The sequence below is a fragment of the Hydra viridissima genome, unplaced genomic scaffold (genome assembly GCF_058129835.1).
Source record: "Hydra viridissima isolate aposymbiotic clone 2 unplaced genomic scaffold, HvirCarnegie_v1 scaffold_5, whole genome shotgun sequence".
Lineage (NCBI taxonomy): Eukaryota > Metazoa > Cnidaria > Hydrozoa > Anthoathecata > Hydridae > Hydra > Hydra viridissima.
Window position 1 is genome coordinate 5,622,948 of NW_028324304.1, and position 24,713 is coordinate 5,647,660.

The 24,713-nt window shown below is 28.6% G+C and overlaps 3 protein-coding genes across 4 annotated transcripts in view; all 3 read right to left on the bottom strand.

Moving 5' to 3' along the window:
* Positions 1-24,713, bottom strand: part of LOC149888176 (uncharacterized) — a 154,664-nt gene that overhangs the window by 27,444 nt on the left and 102,507 nt on the right. The gene's annotated exons all lie outside the window — the stretch shown is intronic.
* LOC145188967 (phosducin-like protein 3) lies at positions 5,071-7,195 on the bottom strand. Its single transcript, XM_090086995.1, has 5 exons — positions 6,975-7,195; positions 6,199-6,269; positions 5,966-6,109; positions 5,629-5,837; positions 5,071-5,504 (listed from the first exon to the last, which is right to left on the bottom strand). Exons 1-5 carry the CDS (start codon positions 7,125-7,127, stop codon positions 5,356-5,358), a joined length of 726 nt encoding a protein of 241 aa, XP_089943121.1. The 5' UTR covers positions 7,128-7,195; the 3' UTR covers positions 5,071-5,355.
* On the bottom strand, positions 7,807-19,338 carry LOC145188961 (heparan-alpha-glucosaminide N-acetyltransferase-like). Of its 2 annotated transcripts, none has more exons than XM_090086994.1 (18): positions 19,014-19,338; positions 18,867-18,927; positions 18,560-18,641; positions 18,307-18,424; positions 17,837-17,940; positions 15,860-15,929; positions 14,049-14,088; positions 12,697-12,809; positions 12,444-12,520; positions 12,140-12,307; positions 11,873-11,985; positions 11,618-11,745; positions 10,439-10,565; positions 9,573-9,656; positions 9,103-9,177; positions 8,950-9,020; positions 8,317-8,429; positions 7,807-8,148 (listed from the first exon to the last, which is right to left on the bottom strand). In XM_090086994.1, exons 4-18 carry the CDS (start codon positions 18,354-18,356, stop codon positions 7,973-7,975), a joined length of 1,509 nt encoding a protein of 502 aa, XP_089943120.1. In that variant the 5' UTR covers positions 18,357-18,424; positions 18,560-18,641; positions 18,867-18,927; positions 19,014-19,338; the 3' UTR covers positions 7,807-7,972. The 2 variants fall into 2 exon arrangements, with proteins under 2 accessions (XP_089943120.1, XP_089943119.1); XM_090086993.1 differs by having other exon boundaries at positions 18,303-18,424; positions 19,014-19,201.

Here is a 24,713-nt window from a genome sequence, read left to right on the forward strand (position 1 = left end):
CACTTCCGATCCGTACATCACCAGCATTAGAAAACCGTATAACAAAAATGGGCAAGAGCTTGATGAAGAAACTCTGCAGCTTTTGAAAGTCAACTAACTGATTTCAGGAACTGAAAGTCCTTATGTAGTTATGATATAGTACCTTTAATATACCTATACATTATTTCACAATAACAACTATTTAAAAATTGTTATTAAGAAACTGTTTAAAATATTTCTATAATTAGTAGGTAAGCAATTTATGTATTTTTTGTCGTTTCTTTCAATTTGAAGGTATTTTCACATGTTTGTAAAATATTATGTTAAAGTGTAAATAAAAAAATTGCCAATTTTAAAGTTTTTGATTTTTATTTATTTTTTAACTTTGTATTACAAAAAATTCTTATAAAAAGTATTTCATTGGAAGCGTCATATACTACTTTACATTTGTGCAAAATTTCAAATCTCTATTTTTAGTAACAAAAAATTTATCGATTTTTGGTCCGAAACACACCTTTATTTTCCACTGTGCGTGGTTTTCAATGTTTTAAAAACCGGTTTTCTGGTTTTCTAGTGTATTTTTTTATTGTATGTATTTCAGGGAAGCAAAAAAACAAGTATATATATAGCAACAATGTCATATACGTACATTGAATACAATTGAGCAGCAAACAAATAAGTCTTTTTAATGGTTAATTTTACGTTTCTTATGACAATAAGCACGTAAAAAACATAAAGCATTAAGTGTTTCATCATTTAACCTTAGTTTAGTGACAAATTGACCACTTGTAGAAAATGACCTTTCAGCCTCCATACTTGTAAATTTTTTTACTTGTTCCTGACAAATATGACAAATTTTCCTCATCTGTAACTCACTTCTCTTTTGCTCAAACAAACGATTAAGCAAACTTGATGTAGTAGTAGCAATTGCATTTTTCTTGGGCATAGAATTTTCAAAAATGTCATGAGCTGTTCCATTAATGACATCAGGATTTTATTCAGATACTTAACTAACTTTAATAATATAACATTCCTCCTCTCAGTGACTCTTAGTAAATGAGTCAACAAGCTTTTGACTAAATGTGTTTTCCTGGCTTTTAAGCTGCTTGAAAATGAACTTCAGAATGCCATCAGATGAGAACAAGTTCGAATGCAAAGTTCTTAGCTCGGTTCTATACCTTGATTGGTTCTAAAGCATTTACAAGATTTTGTAAGGTGGTAAATTCAAACTCAGAAATCATAATATCGCCTGATAACTTAATCAGTGATATTTGAATACGTTTGTTAAGGGTAACAAATCTTGAAGTCATATCTAGTAAGCTGTTCCAACGTGTTTTAGAGTCTAAGATTAGCTTCAGCTCCTTTCCAAGCTCAGACCGGACAAGCTTTAGCAGAATAATGCCATTATTAACTGAAGACTTTCGAAACAATCTGACACATTTTCTGATCTTGTTGATGAGTTCTGTGACATCACATAAAATAAGCTAAGCCAAAACAACATCAACAGGATCCTTTGTCTTAAAAAATGAACCAATGGGTTTGTTGACTTCGAGTTTCCTCTTAGGAGTAACAAAAGAAGCAAATTTGATGTTGTGCTTTGTCCTCATGGAGTTTGTGGTTCCTCCTTTCTTTTTAATTTCTTGGTCGCGGAGCTTGCACTTGGCCAATTCAAGTTCTTTTGAGTGAAAAAAGTGCTTCCAAACTGGTGTGTTATCCTTGTGGACTTCAGAAAACGACATTTTCGTTTTTGTGAAAATGTTTCATTTTTTTAAATCACAAGTTGCAGTAACTTACTGTTAAAGTTCAAGTGGAAGCAAATTGAATGTTTTCTTTTTTTTTTCTCGAGCAACTACACATCAAGAAAAGTGTTTTAGAATTGCCAAATAACCAAGTAAATTTTGTTCAAAAGATAAATATCCAAAAACCGGTTTTGAAAATAACATTTTCGGTTTTTGATTTCCAAAAATATTTCCGTTTCCGGAAACCGGTTTTCCTTTCCCTAGTATGTAGTTTATATTATAATTCTGTATTATATCGAATTGGTTGTATTTACATGAAGAATTCCGCTAAGAATTCTTTAAGTAAAACCTAAAACCTATTTTCTTTTTGTGTATGATGTAAATATTTTTGTTAAAAGTCTTGTTGTTTTTTTTCAACAGCTTATTGATTTATAAAACTGTACTAAAGAGCAGTTTTACTTTACGCTACTCATCCCTTAGAATTGCTTTCAATAATCTAAGAAGAAATATAAACTAGCATTATGACAACGATGCATAAAGCTACTCTATGATAATTGTGACATAATGATGCCCCAGACCTTTCTTGTTTTATTATGCAGTACAGATGGCAAACGGTAGTAAGATATGGATTTTCTATTGGAAATTACTTCAAAGTAGTCAAACCAGCCGTTATATAAACGAGTGTTTTAAAAAATGATTTCTTCAATTTTCTTATTTACTTTCCTTGTATAATCTTATTATTCCCTATAAAAGTAGCATTGTTTAAAAGGAGTTTTCAAAAGTAACAATTTTATTGTTACGTTTGAAAACTTTTTCAAACGATATTTTATTGTTAAGTTTATTTACACAGCGAGCCTTATTAAATAACGACAAGAGCACAACACGCGCACATTATCTCGAATTTTGGCGTATCTCCAACTTAATGCATGAGCCAAGAGAGACATGGGGCTAACCTCAATTTGAGTAGAAAAAGATTTACCAGTATAAGATATGTTCATTTATCCTTAAATTAATGGTAAAACAGCACCGAAATTTATTCCTTAGTTGTTTTTTACGAATCTAGGCTTTGTATAAGGAAGAATTAATAGTTTTATAATAAGTCTTTTGCGTTGTGTAAAATTTTTATGTTAAGTTATAGAATTGCACAGCAATTCAAGCATAAGTTGTTTATTTCAAATCTGGATTTTAATTAAGCAAATAGTAATATTTTTAAAATTAGTCTGTTACGTTGAATAAAATACTACAAATGTTGTTTAGTAGAAATTAGCAGCAAGTTGGCAGAGTGAAACGAATTATTTCGACATGCCTTTAGTTTGATTGTTCAAATAAAACTTTTTTAAACAATCAAACTACACACATTTCCGAATAATTCGCAAATGTTGTAAAACTAATGAAAATAAATTTGCGCACTCGCTAATAAAAATCGCTTTAATGACTCTTAAATCTATAATTCAAGGAAAATATTAAGTTAAACATGTATAAACCTGTCTAATGAAAATGACAAAAATTTAATTTAGTTTTCAATATGAGTCCAAAGAAAGCAAAAGCGCAGTTATTTAAAAGAGTATAAAAGACTTTAAGTAAAGAAGGGATATGTTTACAAGAAATCGGAAAAATCGGGGAAAAAAAGCCCTTTAGGACTGTAAGATGCATAATAATAAAATTTTACTCCAAAATATTGAAAATTAACAACGTTCAGGTCAACCAAAAATTTTGAACAAACATGAGGAAAGGGCAATTTTAAAAGAAATACAAAATAATCCAAAAATAAGTTCTCAAACTTTTGCATGTGATTTTGCATAAACATCTGAAAAAACAGTCTGTGAAGAAACTGTCAGAAAAGCTATAAGTAGTCCGGGTTATAACGCAAGACTTGTGCGAAATAAGCTGATTTTAAATAAACATCACATACTTAAACGTTTAAAATATGCAAAAAAGTACGTCAACAAGCCGATAGATTTGTGGAAAACTGTAATTTTCTCTGACGACAATAAGTTTAATTTGTTTTCATCAGAAGGTAGAAGAATGGTTTTGGGGAAAACGAATACTGAGCTAGAATTTTAAATTTAATCCCAACTATAAAGTATGGAGGAGGTAATGTGACCATTTGGGGATGTTTGTCTTATTTACATTATATAAAAAATATGATGAATGCTAAAATGTATTAACATTTACAACGTATTTTAGTCGATAGTGCCAAAAAATGAACATGGAAGACAATTTATATTTTAACAGGACAGCAATCTAAAATATTCTTCTAGGATCGTTAAGAAATGGCTTCTTTTTAAAGTGCCACACTTTCTCATCCACCACAAAGTGCGGATCTTAATCCAATTGAAAATTTATAGCATGTTTTGGACTTGAGCATTCGAGAATACCATGTAACAAAAAAATACAATCTCAAGAAGCATCTAAATGAATAAAAAAAAAGAGCCGTAAATTACTTCAAAACTTGTTCTTTCTATGTCTAACAGACTTAAATACGTTATAAAACTGAAAAGTTTGCAATGATCCAAAACGCATCTAAAACTCAGTAAATTATGGTTTGATATCAATAAAATTACTAAAGCAGGGCCTGCACAATCTCCAAACTTAATTCCTTTGAAAATTTATGGAAACAACTTGACGATCAAGTACGTTTTTATAATACAAGTTCAGAAAAATACTGAAGAAACGGTTTACAAACTTCAAACTGCCTAGTCACAAACAAAAAAAAGTCGAATTGACTAGCTTGTCGAGCCTCTGTTTTATGGATATACTAAGGTTGAAAACAATGGGTAGACCATGAACTACTTATCTGGTACGATGTGTTTTTCATGATATACTTTTAAAAATTCCCTTAGGTTTGAAGTTGATATTAATATATTTTTCTGCAATTTCATTTTTGTTTTAATGGTATGACAATATTTTTATTGCATATAATAGATGCTTATGCCATTTTTCGTATAGAAATTAAGAGCAGGAGGCGTACAAGAGGCGTGCAGGATGTGTTTTTATAAATTTCAATCTGTTCCCTTATTATTTGCACATTATACCTTCTGTTTATATAACGTGTACATATATCTAATGCTTCATGTGTTTTGTGGTTTAAAATTGCATACAAGTTATTTTATATCTAATGGATTTTTTAAACCATAATGACAGTGGGTGAGGGTGATAATCATAAAAGAGAGATGGGGATTTTTCAATGCTCATTTATTGTATTAAACCCTGTTAAAACTTTGCACAATAGTTTGAAAAGTTTCAATGGTTTGCCCAAAGCCAACTTAATCAAATATTGTTCTGGACTTCTTGTTTTTTTTTATTAAAAATAAATCTTATTTTATATACACAAACAAGAAAAGACACAAGGTTGCTAAAAGCATTTTTAGTTAATTGATGAAAGAGTGAAATGACTTCAGTTGGAAACTTGAAGGTTGTCGATCAGAAATTTTGACGCTCGTCATGATAAGGTTTTACGCAAGTAATATTCAGAGTAGGAGAGTATTAAAAAATGTTCAGATGCAAGAAAAAGACAACCACTTCTTGGGCACTTTAGATTGTAATGGAATTTTTTTACTGTGAACTATAACCTAATAAATCAATCTTCCGAATTTAAAATATCTTCCGAGGCTAATAGTAATAACCGAGTCATTTTCTAATCATCATCTTCAGACTCGCTGTTTGTTTGCCTAGACGAGCGAGACAATATTGTAAAACCATTTTTATTGTCTATTTTCGTACCACGTGGATCACTCTTTAAAGTAGTCTTAACGCAGCCGTATTTTGACAGCATCCATTCCAGATCTAAAAAAAAAATAAAAACAACATTCACTATGAAATTTAAATTTCGTGGAACACGTGCTAAACATCAAGTTCTGAATATCAAGACAGATCACGACAAAATTTTACAAATAGAACAGTAGCAAACCGTCTTGAGTAAGATTCATTCCTCCAAACACAATTGGACCAGCAATTTGACCTTTCATTTCTCCCTCGAAGTAAATAAAAATAGTCGGTAAATTTTTATCAGGGTAGTTGGGGATGCACGTGGTAGAAATGCTGCGAAGAAATTTGGTCGCTGGAAACTTTTTAGCCAGTTGAACAGCATGTTTATCAATTAAATCACACAACGGTATCCTAAGAATGTCAAGAAAGAGATATTCAGCGCTTGGAACACAATAACCAACGCTTTCAATAATAAACTTAAAAATATTTTTTGAATAAAAGGAACTTATTGAGACCAATTTGCTAAAACGAGAAGTTACCCAGATTTGTAAAGATGCAAAACCACCCATACACCTTCTCCAGCTTTATTTACTTGGTCAACATAGTCGATTGCAGAGATATCCCTAACTTCTCCAAATTTCTCCTTCTTTTGGCGCTCCATTATCTCCGCAATACGTTTCTTTCTAAATTCAAAAGCTGAGATAAATAATTGATGAAGGAACTTTTTGCTTTAATTGACCGATCTGTTAGCTAAAGAATTTAGAAAGATTACCTGATAGACTCAAGCAGCTCTTCATCATCAAAGTCATCTTCTTTCTCACTTAGTTCCTCAAGAGTATAATCCTTCATAAAAAAGACCAAACAATCTTAAATACAATCTCATCATTTATATTAAACACTTTAATTGCAAGTCTATTGCCTGCCACTACAGCTAATTATGCGGCATTTGCATCCAAATACTGTAACAGTCAGATATTTTATCATCCACTACATCGTTTAAATATTTTGTAAAGTGTTTCCAGCGAAACCATATATATTTAATAGCAGTAGGCAACTTTAGAAAGCTCATTAAAAATGAAAATTAAAATGATTAAAAAGTTTGAGGAAAATTCATAAAGTTCTAAAACGTTCTTGCAAGTCATTTATTTGAAATATATCTTTTCTTTTCGAAATAATGAATTTAAACGTTTAAGCAAAAACCAAGGAATTATTTTGTTTACCTGAGCGCAAACTTTCACTTTTTAATGCTTTAGTGGCGGAAAAAGAATGAAACTCTTGCAAGACGTTTTCAGATCATTTTTTTTATTGGTACTGTTGACAAACTAATAAAAATATTGTCTGAGTATAAAAGCCAAAATCACATTAATAAAGATGATTATTCTCATCAAACTCTGGCGTACCTCAAAGGTCATACCTCTAGCGAACAAAAGTAATAAAACCCGAAAACTAATATCATTTTATTTAAATCTTACATTACAAAGCAACACGCAAAAATCACGCAAAGAACACGCAAAGGACAAAACCTGATAGATATCACAAACAACTGACCTCGGCATCTTTTTTTCCAGTTTTTTCTTTAATAGTTGCATCTAGTAATTGAACGATTTGATCTTCAGTAACCTCCACCTCCTTTTTCTGAGGAATAATGCCGTGACGCCGAAGTGCATCGTTCCATTCCGTATCTGCATTTGGATCTTGCATATCAATCAGTTTGTTTCTGCTCTTTTATGAAACTACTAAAAAAAAAATTTTACTTGTGACGTAATTGAACAATGTAAAGGAACCTAAAGTTTTTTAAAAAAAATAAACAAATAAAATTTTTCTGGGTAATAGATATAATTATCATTTATTTTAGTTACTTTGCCTCTTTTGATAGGCGGTGCCAAATGCATGTGCGAAAGTCAGCCATATCCAGTAGTTATTTTGAGATTATTTTGAAAAACTCAAGCAGATTAAGTAAAGAATATCTTCGACTCAAAAAAACGTTTGATTAGATAATTCATAACACTAATCAGCATGCATCGAGAAGAAAATGCGAAAAATTTTATGTATTATATGTATTTAAAAGCTTTGTATTTGCAGAGCAATCGTTTAAGTGTTAAGTTAGTTAAGAATTTTCTGCTTTAATTCCATAAAATGAAAAAAAATTTTCTGCCTAAAATTGCATAAAATGAAACAAAAAAACTTGTATTAAGACACAGAAAAATACTTGATGCTCCACCAATCTTTTAATTGTAATGGAAAAAACACAGAAATGACTTCTTCTGAGTTAAAAACATCCAAGGAGACTAAAAAACCGCAATACAAAAAAAAAAACAGATGTATTTTAAACTAATAAGTTCGTTACATGAAACAAAAAACAAAAACAACAAACGTCCTATTTGTTTAATGAATGAAAGACAAACATCTTATTTGATTTAATTTCAGGTAAAATAAAAAATATCCGTGATATATATTTTTAAAAACTATATTAATGAATCCGGTTTTAATAAGAAAAATTAAATTCTGCATCAAACTTTTATATAAAATAATTGCTTGTATCATTTTTACAATTTAAGAAAGATTTTCTGTACATAACAAATATAAGATACAAGAAGCCAGACGGCACACCCAACTGAAGAACGGATGGTTAATTGAGCGTGAGAGTCGTTATTTTTGAAATTAAATGGGAAGTAGTCTTCAAAAATCTCATGGCAACAGTATAAAAGTATTGAGTTCATCCCTAAAGTTGAAATTAAAAGAAAATCCACAAATAAATAAAAAACTAATTACTTTATTTACACTTTTTTTTCTTTAAAAAAAAAACAGATTTTGTAAAAATTCTGTAGATGTAATGAAATAATCAATAGAAGTTGAAAAGAGAAGGTAAAGCTACTTTAAAATTAATTACCTGCATAATAAAAAGGAGCTCCGCTCCAGATTTCTGTAACATCTACTAACACATAGCAAGCCAGAAGCGTTATAAAAGCTGTTGATCCCATGGCAAATATGAATGACAAAGACCTGTTAAAAGAGAAGAAATCATATAACAAATTGCTTCTTTTTTGATTATTCAACATCATGGCTGCTTAAGTTTAAAATGATTTTCACAATGCAAATTAAACAGTTTTGAAATTGCAGATGACCAGAAGATAAATTGGTTAACACAAATTAAACAAAACATTTAAAAAAAATTGATTTAGAAACTTTCTTAATGTCATAACAATAAGCATAAAAACAACAAGTATATGAAATTTATCACCAAGATAGCAACAATAAGAAAGATATAACAATGTAAGAATTTCTCTCAAATATAAAATAAAAATGGAACATAAAACGAATTTATGTTACATGTTTTTATAAACAACATTAATTTTAATTATTTTTGATTAACAGGAGAACCTTTTTCCCAAGAGAAAAAGGTAAAAACAAACCGTAATATTTGTCAAAACAAAATTAAAATAAACTGTTTATAACTTGATAGTCAACATATCTTTTTTGATATATGCCGTAAAAAATATTTGCATACAATTACTGTTCTTACCACAAATTCTTATTAATTGGTATAGGACCACCATTTGCTTTTCCTCCACAAAGGCCAATAGCAAGCACACCCTTTTGGTAAGAAAACATTCATAGAATAACATTTTAATTGCATTTTTATTTTTATAAACTCATTTTAATTATTGCAACATACCAGAACAACAGACCAGATAGACCAACGAACAATATGACTTGTTCTGTCTCTATTTAAAAATAAAACTCGTGCAGCCTAAAATTAAATAATTATCACATAAAATTCAATATCTTGATAGAAAACAACAGAATAGAAAAAAATGTTTCTCATATACATTTTTCAAAAACTATTGATCTGTTCTATTTCAAAGAAGAAAAGGCTGCAATATAAATAATTAAACTAACAGTTTATAAATAAATATTCATAAGACCTAAGGCATTTATTTAACTTATTTCAAACTTATTTCAATTTTCAAGTATCAAAACAAATAGTATCAACCATTTTTTTAATAAATCTTTATATTTAAAACCAGAAGAACCATCTATTTATCACCACAAATTGTCCATCATCATAGACTAGATTTTAATTAAAAAATTATATCCGAATTTCTTTAATAATATTCATACACATGGTAAATACTATAATTCTACCTGTAACCCCAAATAGGTTAGCAAGATTGATGGTATTGTTCCCAACAACCCCTCAGGATCATATGCAATGCATTGATACAAACCCTAAAATATTAAAACTTAATAAAAATAGTTTAACTGTGCAAGATTTAAAATTAGTGAAAAGTTTAACTGTTAAGAGTGGAAAGCATTATTGTTGTTTTTATCACAATTATACACAGCATCAACAAGTTCATAAGTACTGAAAACATGATATCAACAAGTTCATTAATTTACTGAACAGAGTAATAAAGAGAACAAAATTTTTATCAAGTACACAAAAGGTTGCTGATATCATAAAAAGATTATTTATTCCAAGCAAGCTGACCAACTGTATGGCTTTTAATTTTCACTTAAACAATTTTGTTTGAAAAAAGTTACAAAACTGATGCATGAAAACGAATTTGATAGAATACATTGGAAAACTCTTTACCTACCAAAACAAGAACAAAATAGAAAGTGAAAAGAAGATTAAAAAGCATTAGCATGTCCACCAAAGAAACTAAAGAGACTTCACTAACCAATTGTTGGGAATGGAAAAGAGATTGCTTTCAATAACCAAATGTTGGGAGTGGTAAAAAAAGACCAAATTTTAAAAAATACAAAGTTCCAGCAAAATATCAAAAATGTTATATAAATATTGTAAAGAACTTCATCTATGACAAATCATCTAATATTGATTAATTATCTAGCAGACATTGATTAAATACAACACAAATAGACGGTGGTACTAGTAGACACATAATCTATGACAACAAATTATAAAAAGTTAGCAACAATAAAAATTAAAAAAAAGAGATTTGATTGGTACAATCAAATTTTAAAATTTTTATAGTACAAAAACAAACCTTGCAAGTTGGATTTCTGTAAATATGATTAATACCAAACAAGGACCTATCAATATAACCTGATGCACCACCTGTGCAATGTTTGTAGGAACCTTTATCACCATAGCCACCAGGACCAAAGTAACCTCTAAAAAAAGTCTTTAATTAAACTAAAACATTTAAATTACAAAAATTATAAAAATCACTCTAAAATATATAATTTACCCCCCACCCCAAAAAAAAAAAAAACAGTAATATTTTTTAAGCTAAACACTTGAAATCATTTGAATTTATTTACTATATGTAAGAAGCCCTAATAGGCCTAGAAGGTAGAGTTTAGCATCAGAAATTAATTGCTATAAATTTCTATACTGTATATAAAATACCACTCAAATTTCTGCAAAAGAATCTACCATATTTCTGTATCAAATATGAAATATTTAACATTTGATACAGAAATATGGTAGCATTAAATATGAACATTAATTTATGAACATTAGTTAATGGGTATTATGTACTCTTCATATTTTACAACATTCATATTTCAAAAATACTAATTTAATTTAAATAAAATTAAGATAAAAGACTTTGTTACAATTTTATCAAAGATCTCAACCAAGCCAGAGGATTTACAGGTGTCTTGGTTGATTTAAGATCTTTGATAGTATTTTAACAAAAAACAAGAAAAGTTTCCAACCAACTATGATGGGTAAATGAATAAGCCAGGTTCTAAATTGTCAACTAAACAGATTTAAGGCGGTGGTACTAGTAGACACGTATAAACTTCTGTTTGTATGGGACTCATTAAGCTCTATAAAACAATACTGAAAGAAAACAAAACAAAGATTGATTGCAATTCTAAACAATAGTTCCGGGAGGACAAAACTATCGTTAAAATAGGAATTAAATTCTACACTGGAATGAAATTTGATGTTTTTTTGATGCAATAAAATAAGCTGTAACTATAAAACCCCATTTATTACACCTAAAAAATAGGCGTGCCAATTACAATACCAGTTCAACAAAATACCAACAATCCAATGAGATTTTCATAACCCTTTCAATAGGTAAATCTATACTACTTTTGTAAACAGTGTTATCAGATCAGCTAAATTAAAAAATTTTCATATTGAGAAAATTTTAACTTTCATATTAGGAAAAAGGAAAAAAAATTAGGATCATAAATGTAAAAAAAGTTACCTTGGACAACCTGGTTCATTTACAAAATATATGATAAGCAAATAAATAGTCAGTAAGAAAAGCATAAATAAATGTTGCAAAGGGAACCATACATCACGAAACATATCTTTCCAATAAGAATTACTAGGCTAAAATTTAAAAAAAGTATTTTTTAAAAAAAATTTTTTTTTTTCCTTCTTTAATTTTTATAGAAATGCAAAAGGCAACTAAATAATGTTACAAACAATTCATGTAAGAGTTGCAATATTATGTTACTTGAGGTTCCTCCTTTGCAGAAGACAGCCATATAAAAACAAGTGCAACAACTAAATAGGAGATAGCAAAACGCTGCAACACCCCTGGTAATCTCCACTTAGCTAAATCAGATCCTTTAAAAAAACTGCATAAATTAAAACGATTAATGTAAAGTTGTAAATAAAAAAAACTTTAATCAAAAATGCCAGTTTAGCTAGGAAAACCTCGTCTGTATTCATTTAGTAAGTAATTTTTTTATTTAACAGAGATTTTTTTTTTAAAACTTACCATTATTTAAAAAAAGTCCAAGAATAAAAAGTTTTGCTGCACGGACCAAAATTTTTTGAGATATTTTTCTCTTAGATAGCTTCTTTAGAAGGGAATGGCAAGAGATATAGATTGATGAACCCATTATAAAAATAAACCAGGGGAACAATAAATCAGCAACAGTTAGTCCTGAAATCAAACAGTAATTACAACATACTATAATTAAATGTAATAAAAAAAAAAAAAAAAAAAAAATACACGGTACTAAATAAATAATTGTGTGTTTTGTATGTAATTTTTTGCCAAGCTATTATTATTTCCTTACCATTCCATGCTGAATGAGTGAAAAACCAATACCCACCACCATCATAATTGACAAATATCATAACAGTTAAGCTAATTCTAAAGTAAGATGTGTGATTTGTAATATCATATATATAAAAAAAAAAAGATTTTTGTTAAGACAATAAAAAAGATGAATTTTTTTCTTCTTTGATGGTACTGAAGAAATTTAATTAGCAAAAAAAATAAAACAAAAAGATGTTTTAAAGAAAAAAAATTTGAAACAAGAAATTAACCCTCGAAATGTGTCAATGGACTTAATTCGATTTCTTTGCACCGATTTGCTAAAAAAATTAGCCGTATTGTCAAGGTGTTCAGAATTCTTCTTTTCACAATTTTCATTATCCTCCTGAAATAAAAAATCTTTAAACTAATTAAAACTAATATAAAAGTAACATTATTATAATGAAAATTAATATAATTAAAACTAATGGTGACAATTTATAACTAATTTAATAATTTGACCATTTGAAATCCTATCATTTCTTATCATTAGTTGTAATTGAGGTATGGTATAAAATGCAATCACTTTTTTATTTTTCAATTTTTGTTTTGTGATTTTTATAAGATAAAGGCAAATAAGTAAATTATTAAGGAAAATAACAAAGATAATATTTTTTTGAGTTCTCAAAAAAAAAAAAACCTATTTAAAGACCTTAACACCATCCTAAAAGTACAAAAGCCAATTTGTTTTAAAAAAGAAATGAAGGAGAAAATAGTTTGTTAGTAGGCAAAAGTTAAAATACTTTTGCCTAGCAAATTATTGTATAAAGAAGTACTCCTTTAACAGAAGTTTTTAATAATTTTTCAATCAAGGAAAAAGCTGCATACCTTGTAATAAAGATTTTTAGACATTAAAAAAAAAAAAAAAGATAAAACAAGGTTGCACTATCTTCAGAGTGGTCATCACTGATTGAGAATATGGATTTAAATAAACCGTTGACAGACTACCTGATATATGCTAACCCCCAATTGTAAAAGTAATTGATTATAAAAAAAGCATATGACCACCTGTTTATAAATAATTTCAATAATACTATTAGAGTTTAGCTTGAGAAGGGCCAAGTTACGCTTATCCAAATCTCTATGACTACAAAATGTTCTGAGACAACCATTTTAAAGGTAAAAAATGTTTTTTTGCCATTAAAACAAATCCAGTCTAATGTTGCTTTTCTGCCTTCTAAGTACAAAGTTCTGAAATAAATTTGCTTTTTCTGATGTTTGTATGAATGTATGAAATACTTCATCAAAATAGAAAAGCTTTCTGCTTTTGGTTATAACTTTTTTAGGTTTCTGGGACCAGAATTCTTAATATTGGAATAAAATATAAATAAAGCCAAATATGAAAACCAAAATTCATCTCATAAAATTATATAAAAAATAAAAATCATCAGGATTATTTTAGATTTTTACTAGATTTTCTTAAAATGGTTATTTTGCAACTGAAGTACTTTTAGTAGTAGGGCATTCAACTGCTTATTTATGTATTTATGATATACAAAATAAAAGAAAAAATAAAAAATAAAAAAACATAAAAAATGAAAAGCATATCATAAAAAATAATCAAAGTTGAAAAAAACAATCGCACCATTGACAAATAACCAGGACGTGAAGGTTTGGTATAATGCCTAACAAATATCAAAAAATTAAAAATTCAAATGCTGATCAATACAGACTCAAATACAATACAAAAGAACAACACAAAGAGTAAAAAAAAGTATCTTGAGTTGATTGTGCCATTCTCAGGGTTCTTACTCATTATTAAGTGGTAGAATTCAGGACATAAGGTCAAACTTCAATAAGGTTAACCACTAAATGGTTGGGTCATTTTGACAAAAATTATATTAAAAACATCAGTTTTTTTTAATTCTATATTTAAAGGTTTTAGGCAATTTAAAAATAATCTATTTCAAAAAAAGTTGAAAGTAAAAAAAGGTATAAAGTATTAAAAAAAAAAAAACACACAATCAGAACAGCAAAAAATGAACACCAAAATATTGCATCATGCTTTGAGCAGCAAAGTATACAACTTTTTATAGGTCTTTCTACTTTTTCCATTTATTAGAATTGTTTTTAAAAAGTGACATTCTGTTAGTCACAAGTGATTTGGAGTTTTAATAGGATGCCCATGTTTAGAATAAAAATCTGGCAAATTTTTTTACATATTCTTCTATGAGTTTTATCCTAAACTCCAGAAATATCATTGAACATCCAGTTTTTATATAGAAGACTTACTAATTTCAAAGAGCTTGCTCCTCAAATGAAAAAATATTTTTTTTATAGCATTTTTTCCCCGAGTTTTTTAGGAAATGAGTAGTTAGAAAGATGATCTCATAATCCCATTATGTATCATAAAGATAATTATGGGATAAAGTTAAATAAGCAGTAAATAATAATGCTTTTAAAACAAATCAACTCAGTGTCAAATAAACACAAGCGAACATTTTGTACTTCTTAATTATATAAAATGTAAACAAGTCCAACACATACAGTGCTCAGGTTAGCACTATGCGATACAAAGTGTGCAAGCACTGCCATTCAAAGGTATGAAGTAGTTAAACCAGTTTCAGAAAACTCAAAATAAAGGCAAAATCAGGTCATATTGAAGAACAACTTAAAACATAAAAAAGTTCAAAAATCAATACATATGCGAAGAGATTTAAACTTTTAAACAAAATATTTTAAACTGATTTTTAATAATTTTTGATAGCTGTTTATCACTGATAAAAATATCAAAGATGTTTTTGAAAGTGTAACTGCTGATAATTCATTAAAAGTTTCACCATTTTACATTATAATCAGATATTAGAAATGCAAGTTCGCTTTTTAAATGGGATTTTTTGTGATACTTGAAACATCAACTGCACCTTCTGCTATTGTCATAACTCTGAGATCAATTCATAAAAAAAACCTTGAAGTTGAATTCTTGAGTTACAGATTTAAAAAAAAAACAACAACTGAAAACGTTGCTCTTTATAGAAAAACATTTATAAGAAGAGTTGATGAAATAGCCTATAATTTATGCAACCATGTAATTATTGTAAGTATTTTTCTATTGCTATTGATGAAAGTTGTTATATGATAAATTAACACTAACAGGCATCAATTATAATTATGATTTTAAACAATCATCAAAAACAAATTTACACATAGTATTTGCTGCATAATTTTTTGGTTTCCTACTGAGCTTGCCTATGTTCTAGGAAAAAATATATTAACTTATTGGCCAACCCACTATACAAAACTATTAAGTAAGAGGAACCAACTAGATAATTTTAAAAAATGGAGTTAAATCAAAAATTATACAGAATCACCTAGGACACAATAACTTCCAGATGACTAAAACACACTTCTAAGTTGACAGGATGACTAAGATGATGTCTAGATAACAAAACATACCTCCAAACAGATATTCCAACTTTGTAAATGACAACCAGGAATATCAACACTGCAAGCAGCACAATCAATGCTAATAAATAAAATACCGTAATATAAGAGACTAAAACTAAATGACTTTCTCAGAAACATTTTTAACAGTCTGCAATTTCAAGTCCACTGATTTCAAAAATTTACAAGTTGTATTTAATATATAACTGTAGAATATAGTTTTCTGGGTGAATCATTTAAAAAAGAAAAAGCTTTCTTTTAACCAATTAGTATACAGAAAAGTTAAAAGTTAAAAAAAACAAGTTTTATTTAATAAAAACTATTCATGGATTTTGTATACTTAAGGTAAAATGTGAAAAACTGTTATTTACAAGTTTTTATCTGTTTGAACTAATGAGTTTATTTGTAATTGTATTTGCTTTAAAAAATATATGAGTTTATCTAAAGCTCTTTTTTTTAATATAACAAGTTTATTTAAAAATTTATTTATTTTTAAATCAGCTTATTTTTTATTGTATTTATTTTAAATAATATATAAACTTTCATACCTTACTTTATATCATTTATATCATAACAAAATATTGCAGTATTTCAGGGTGTTCTGCATTAATTCAGCTAACAATGAAATCCACTAAAATTCTGAGCCAAATTTTACAATCTTTTAAAATATTTTTTTATTTTTCTGATCTAACTTAATACAATTATTAAAAGAACTTCATTATCTTCTGGAATCACAAGAAGTAATTTGATTTAGAAGCTAACAAAACTTTCTTGTAACTTTGCATAACAAAAGTGAAAAGACAGATTCTTTTATCCAGCTGAAGCTGTTAACTATTCTTAAAATTATATATCATATTCAAGGCTTATATAGAATGTTCAACTGTAAATAAAATTGGAACTATACACCAATTTTATTTGTTTTGTTTGTAATCTGATTATTTCTAATTTTTTTCCATATAGATAGATAAAAGCAAAGTAAAAAATTACCACATGTGCTAACTTGAAAAATTTGAACATTAACTTTATTGTTGTTAGATACAATAAACAACTTCCGTTTTTATTTGCAATTGATTTTAGTATAGAATAAAGACAGTACACTGAAACCAAACAAGGTAAAAATGTGGGTCTCTCAAAAAGACTTAATCATAACACCAAGTGATGTTAACTCTTCTGATTCATTTACAGCTATTCCAAATATATTTACAAACAATACAACTACAATTAGACAAGTAGCCATTATCACTCTTTATCTTACTGAAACTAATAATTAGAGTTGATTACCAACATTAAAGGTTTTCATAGAAATTTTACTTTCTACAGTTGTTTCTTTTTGGTTTGTTTAACTCTATCTAAATACAGTCTTGAAGCTAAATCATGCATTATAAAAGTTGCTTTTGTTTGGATAGACTGCTTCAATTTAATTTCAAAATACTGCCACAAATATGACTTATAGTTAATTATGTTTGAACTGAAAAAAGACTGTGTTATAAATAGAAATTTGGGGCTTGTCTAGAAGGACTTTAAGTGGGCAGAGTTTTCAAAATTTATTTTATACTTATAGCCTCATTCACTTGTTTAAAACTGTTTCATAACTTTTTTATACATTTAAAAAAATCTAAAATGATAAACTATTTTAAGTTGCAAGAAATCTTAAACAAAAAACTAATTAATACTGGTAAAAACTCTTAAAGCAAAATAGATAAATTAATCATCAGTTGTAGGTATTTTGTTTGTTTACTTTGCAACTGAAGTTCCATAATTTACAAGAAGCTTGCATTATTTGCCACTTAGTAGATAATAAAATATCATACCAGACAATTACATTTTATTAATAAAAAAAACAAAAAACTTTCATACTTTCAAATAAACTTATACAAAAGAAGCAAGGCTTCAAATAAATAATACAACAATATGATGATATCTCTAAATGACAATCATCATAGTGATTGCTGTAGTGTCATTTGGCAATGAAAAGTATAAGAGACTTACGTAAATAAGTAAAACTTGGCTGTTTAATAATTTTTATTGGGCTGCAAGAATTTTCATAAACATCCATCAAGTAAGTTCCATGTTCTTCAAATTGATAACTACCACTAAAAATTAATGAGTTAGTGATTTTTGTTTATATTTTTAAGTAAAATTTTAGGATTACATTTTTTTGTGAAGTGAATCTTTTATTAAGGCAGTCATTAAAACCCTTTTTCATATACAAAAAACAAAAACAGTTAAGAATCAAATGAGGTATTAAGATTTCATTATTTTATTAAGATTTCATTATTTTATTAAGATTTCATTATTTTATTAAGATTTTATTATTTTATTAAGATTTCATTATTTTATTAAGATTTCATTATTTTATTAAGAGTTATTGAAACGTTTAAAGAACCTTTGTATATTTATATTAGAAATAATTTTAAAAAATTTGCATAAATTATAAATACAGAAAGAGACTTACTGACATGTTATATACTCTTTGAGGCTTTGATTTTTTATGACAACATAATTCCATGAATGTGTTGTATCAACCACAGCAGTAATATAGCTACCATGTTGTATGCCATTTTTATTCAAATCACACTTTTCAAAATGAAATACATAAGAACAAGAATTATTTGAAAAAATTAAAAAAAAAAAATGGTGAAGAAAATTGAAGATAGCACAAATAAACTTAAAAAACTAGCTGAAAACATTTTATATATATATATTCCTAACCTCATAACAATCACTTGACACACCACGTAAAATCACATTGGTACCATTCACTATAAACAGTGCATTATCTCTTGTATTTACACTAAATTGTAAAAAACAAAAAAAAAAAACAATAAAAAAAAAAGCAATATTAATGCTTAAGAAAATAAAACAGAAATTTGAATATAGATTTTGTTAATTTCAAATAGTTATATTTTCTAGAAGCTGTATCAGCAGTAAAAGCAAGTTGATACACAAAAATATCTTCCTTTCTGTAAACGACATGTCAAGTAAAAACAATTTAAAAAACGAAAAAGTCACAACTCACACTTGTTTGAAACTATCAGAGACTTCAAGAGAAGTAATATATGCAAAACTGCCGTTACAGGCTAAACAAATTAAAAAGAGTCTAGCTTTAATATAATAAGAAATAGGTGGTAATATATAATGGAGGAACAAATATAAAATAACTCGCCTAAAATGAACGAAGCAACAGCAACCAAAAGAAGTGACATTTAATAGCAACATATAGATGCAATGGTAACCTTTTTATTTTTTCTATAATTAAGTGCTTTTTTAGTTGAGTTTATTTTGGCGTCGTAAATTATAAAAAAAAAAGTTTTTACTACACCATTTATGTCATTCTAACAACAGCATTGAAATCGAGGGGGGAAAATGTTCGAAATGAAGTGTTACATTGAACAAAATCATTATTTTAAAAATAACTTTCCTATCTATTTTAATAGTTATTTCATATAATTTAAACAAAATGTTTTTCGAACATTTTGATTTAAAACGATAGTTACGTCATCCATTAATATTTATTGGGGTTGACAAAGTATCTCTTAATTAGGGTTGCTTTTAAACCGGCTACATTATTTTAAAAATAGCCGGAAGACCATGGAAATTCTTTTTGAGTTTATTCATGATTGGGGAAGGTACCGCGGTAATGGTGAGAATTTTTGTTGATTAGAGCTCCATCGCACGTAGGAGTATTTGACGATTTTAGCTGACCAAAATTATTTCTCTCTTTTTAACAGCTGAAAACTTTACCATATGACAAGAAATTGTAAATTAAATGTTTTTTGTACAAATCCAAGCCAGTGGCGTTCATAATAGATGGGTACTTTAGGGATTACATTTTATTCTATTCAATAGGATTTGAGGAAAAAAAAGATATATTATTTTTCAAACTTTATTATGGTAAATAACATACTATATTTTGATACTTAATTAGATTCCACTTCGTCATTGTCAGAATATTCTTCACTTTCGTTGTTTTCAGTGTCGGAATCTTGGACTTCTCCAGGAAGAAGCAATTCCACAGCTTCTTTTGAAAAAGGCTTTGTAAGTTTGTGTTTCTTTTTCCCAATGCTGGAAAACAGAGGGTCGGATGTTAACAATAGCCCATTGATGATATCTTGGTTACAATCTTTTCTAGAAAATTTTCTAGCATAGCTAAGTCTGTACTCCCGGAAATGTTTGTTTCTGGCTTCGGCAGCCTCTTCCGACAACTGTCCAATTGGCAAAAGCGCATTCTCTACTATATCAGAACCATGTATTAAAACTTTATGCAGAGTTGGAGTCATGTGACACCAGGGGTATAGTTCAACATAAAGCTTTGCAGTATCCAAAGTATACTGTCTGAACTTTTCTACATTAATCTTGTGGCCACTGGAAATTACTTCTAGGATAATTTTCATTCTGGAAATTAAACGGAAGTCTACTCCAGTGATATCTGCAGATGTTTCCGGGTCGTTGAAGATTCTCCTGCTTGTGTTGCCGTTATTGGTATTCCCAAATCCAACCTTAGGTATGTCGACAAGAATGCCCATTTTGCTCTTGAATTCATCTTGGATTTTCTTTTTCCTATCTGAGAAGAGTCTCTTCTCATCTTCATTCAGCCTTTTTTGCCATTTTTTTACAGGCAATTTATATTATAGGTGAAGGAGACTTTCAAAACACCGTATTCTAGCATGCAGAATGGATAGTCCAAATTTGTAGCTGCTTTGATTGTCAACACATGTTCTGTCCAAATCATTAAATTGTCTTGATGTTGCTCCACAAATATAACATCGCATGGTCGATTTAGTGGTGGTTGCTGCGTTACAGACTTTTCCGTCAATCATAGTTAACATCATCACATTTTCTACTGCTATGTCTTGAAGTTGAGTTGGTTTAAAGCCTGCAATTTTGTTTTCCATGTAAGCAATTTCTTCAGCTATTACATCAACAGTTTCTTTTATGAACCTAATTCGAATTGGCCTGCAAAACCTTGGAGACGATGGTGTAGGGTTTTGCCAGATAACCTTTTTATTTACTCCACAAGTTAGGTGTAATGGAACCATTGAGCATTGAAATATACTGGCATCAGAATTAGAGTCATCCTCAAACTTTTGATTAAACTGTGTCTGCTGGGAGCCATCACAACCCCGTTTCGTAGATAATTTCATATGTTTACGCCCACTTTCCGTTAGAATCTTGATAACTTCTTCTAAATACAACACCAATATTTCGGCAGTATGGTTTAACAGACTTTGTAAGTCTACTTCAGCTAAACTTTCTGTGACTGTGAACGAATCAGGATCAGGATAGTGTGAGGAGGGAGAAAAGTTAAAAACAGCGAAAAGACGTACATACAGAGACTTATTCATCATGTCATATAAATAAAACACGAGAAAACTAATGAAGCAAAAAATAAAAAAAACAACGATTAAGAAAAGACATACAGAGACTTATTCATCATGTCATATAAATAAAACACGAGAAAACTAATGAAGCAAAAATAAAAAAACAACGATTAAGAAAAGACGTGCACACAGAGACCTATTTACCTGTCAAGTAAACTAATGATAAGTAGATATAGCAACGAAACAAATAATAATGGAGAACTATAAAAGCTCAAAAAAAAAAAAAAAAGAATCCAACAGACAGAGAGAGAGAGAGAGAGTTTTTGGGAAGACAGTTTTTGAAGAGAGTTTTTATTGGGAGAGTTAAGAGAAGAAGAATTAGAGTTTTTAAGTGAAGTCTTTGGGAGAAGAGAAAGAGTTTTTGATGAAGAGATTTAAAAGAGAATTTTAAGAGAAAGAGTTTTTAAGAGATTTAAAGAGGATTTTAAAGAAGAAAAAGAATTTTGTTATAAAAAGAGTTTTAAGAGATTTAAAAGAGGAATTTATGAGAAAAGGATTTTTAAAGATTTAAAGAGAATTTTATGAGAAGTATTTACGAAGATTTTAAAGAGAAACTTATGAGAAGATTTGGTAAGAAAAGATATTTGAGTAACTTTAAATAAGCGTTATTACCTGTATTGATTTATTGATATTTGCATGAGTTAATTTTAAGAGTATATATATTGATGAGAATTTTTGAGAATATTTATTAAGAAAAATAAGTAAGAGAAGAAGAACCAGTAGTAAGTACTTTTGTTTGCATTTCGATTATTAATATTATTGTTGTTATTACTATATGCGTTAAATATTGTTATTGAAAAGTTTGATGCTTTACCGCGCACCTTAGCATATCCGCGCTATTACACTTACGTCACACAAATATAAGAGTGCTTACCATTACACATTAATAGAACAATTGTTGAGTTTTTATATTATAGAATATACTGAGGACGGCGAATTTAAGTTAAGCCTTTTTTGATTAGACCTTGCCCATTCTTAACCAAACTATTCTCAAACCTCGCCCTTTCCTAACCAAATACTCCCCAGACCATCAACCTAGTTCCCAACCTCCATATACCTAATACAAATAAACCTTAACCCAAACCATAACACCAAACCCGAACCTTCCCCTTCCCCTTTATAGCAAAACACAATAAACATTAAGATAATAACAAAAATAATTAAATCCACCGCCCCACTATGCGTCGCGCTGATAGAAAAAAAGGAAATAGCCTTATAACTAGAGAACTGTTTAACATTTTGAAGTAATTTTTTGAACAAAGCATCAATTATGAGAAATTGTTTGTTTTTATATATACACTGGCGAGCAAAAAAAAGTGAACAGCGACTGCTTACGCATAAAATGAAAGAGCTCTGGTCAGGAACTCATACAAGCTTGTTTATTTTTGTTCGTACTATCAAAGAATTTACGTTTATCTTTCAAAGAAAACATGAATAAACTTCTAAACATTAGATATGAATACAGTGCACGTTGTCAGCAAAATCTGTAGTTGATATTAGAGCGTGGGTGAAATAGGTCGTATTATCGCTATATTATTATTATAAAAAATAAAAGGAAAAAAATGTCTCCAAATAAAAGGTAATTTTTTTTTATTTTTATTTTGGTTATTATTTATGCCTCTAACTTATTTAAAACGAAAAATCCCCTTTAATTTTGATGTTATTGGATTCTTATGAAAAAAAAAATATTCATTTAGAATACATAGTTTATCATTAAATAAATATTTTCTTCATATATTACTCTAAAAATATTATCATTTTTCTTTCACAGAGGACCTCATTTAACAATGGAACAAAAAGGAATCATTGTTGGAATGAGTGCGTCCGGTAAATCGATACGCCAAATTATTCAAATTATGAAAGCTCAAGGTGTAAACATTAGTGTTGGTGGAGTTCACAAGATACTTTCATGTCAGAAAAACAATAAAACAACAGCTAGAAAAAAAGGTTCTGGCAGACCAAGAAAAATGACGGAAAGAGATTGTCACAAGTTAAAATTCAATGTTTTAAAAAATCGAAAAACCACTATGACGCATATCGCAGAAACTTTTACGTGTTCTGATGATAAAAAGGTTAGCCGATGGACAATTTCGAGGCGTCTTAAAGATCAGGGGTTCAAAATACACCCATGTAAAAAAGTACCTCTTCTTACAGCACGCCATAAAAAGGCAAGGTTAGCTTGGGTAAAAAATAATAAAAACACAGACTGGACAAAAATATTATGGTCAGATGAATCACGATTTTGTTTGCATTCAGATCGTCCACAGATGTGCATTAGACGTAAGAACGAACAATTAAATCCAGATTGTATTCACCAAACGGTAAAGGGTAATCTTGGAATTATGGTTTGGGGTTGTTTTTCTGCCAAAGGTGTGGGCAGATTGCATAGAGTCGAAGATGGATTACGAATAAATGCCAAAGAATACATTAGTATTCTACAAAAATCTTTGCTGCCCACACTGGAAGAATTAGAAGAGGATGAAATTAAATTTCAACATGACAATGCTACTTGCCATACGTCTAAACAAGTTAAAAAATGGCTCAAGGATAACAATATCTTCCTTTTTGAAAATTGGCCTGCCCAAAGTCCAGACCTTAATCCCATTGAAAATTTGTGGGACTATATGGATAAAGAGGTCCATAAAAATAATATTTCATCTTTGGATGATCTTTGGGCAGCCATAAAACAAGTTTGGGTTACGATACCTGACCGTTTGATAGCAAATTTAATTGAGTCGATGCCGCGTCGATTAAATGAAGTGATGAAAAATGGTGGTGGCCACACAAAATATTAATTTTTTTTTTCAAAATGAGTCGTATATATGTGTATGTATATGTATTTAATATAAGCGATATGTTATATTTTATGTATTATATTTTTAATTGATTAATAATACATAATTTACTGAAAAATTGTACTGTTCACTTTTTTTTGCTCGCCAGTGTATTTATAAAAAAAAGTCCGGTCTTTTTTAAAACCGGTTTTATTCCGGTTTTTTAGTTGGTTTATCCGGACTAATTCGATTTTTGATTAAAAAGATATAAAACCGATAGTTTTTGATATTTAAAACTGATATATCAGTTTTAAGTCTCTATTTAAGTCTGATATATCAGTTTATCTTTTTTAGGGGTTACAGGCATTTTTAGTCTCCAACTTATATTTTCATGTTAAATAAAAAAAGAAATAACATAAGTATTTTATTATAAATAAAAGTAAAATAAATACTCCAGTAGTTCCACTCCCCTCAAATGCAGAATAGAGGTTCTGATGCTAAAATAGGTTTTTAACAATATGTGGCTATGAAAATAGCCGTTTTTAGGTTTTTAACAATATGTGGCTATGAAAATAGCCGTTTATTAAAAGTTGCTTATCAACTACAGCTGCATGGTTTAATGATGCTTCCTTGATTTCTTTTTATAATATGAACCATTACTCTTTATCTTCCTAAAATTATTTAACAACACACATTAAAATTTTAAAAAGT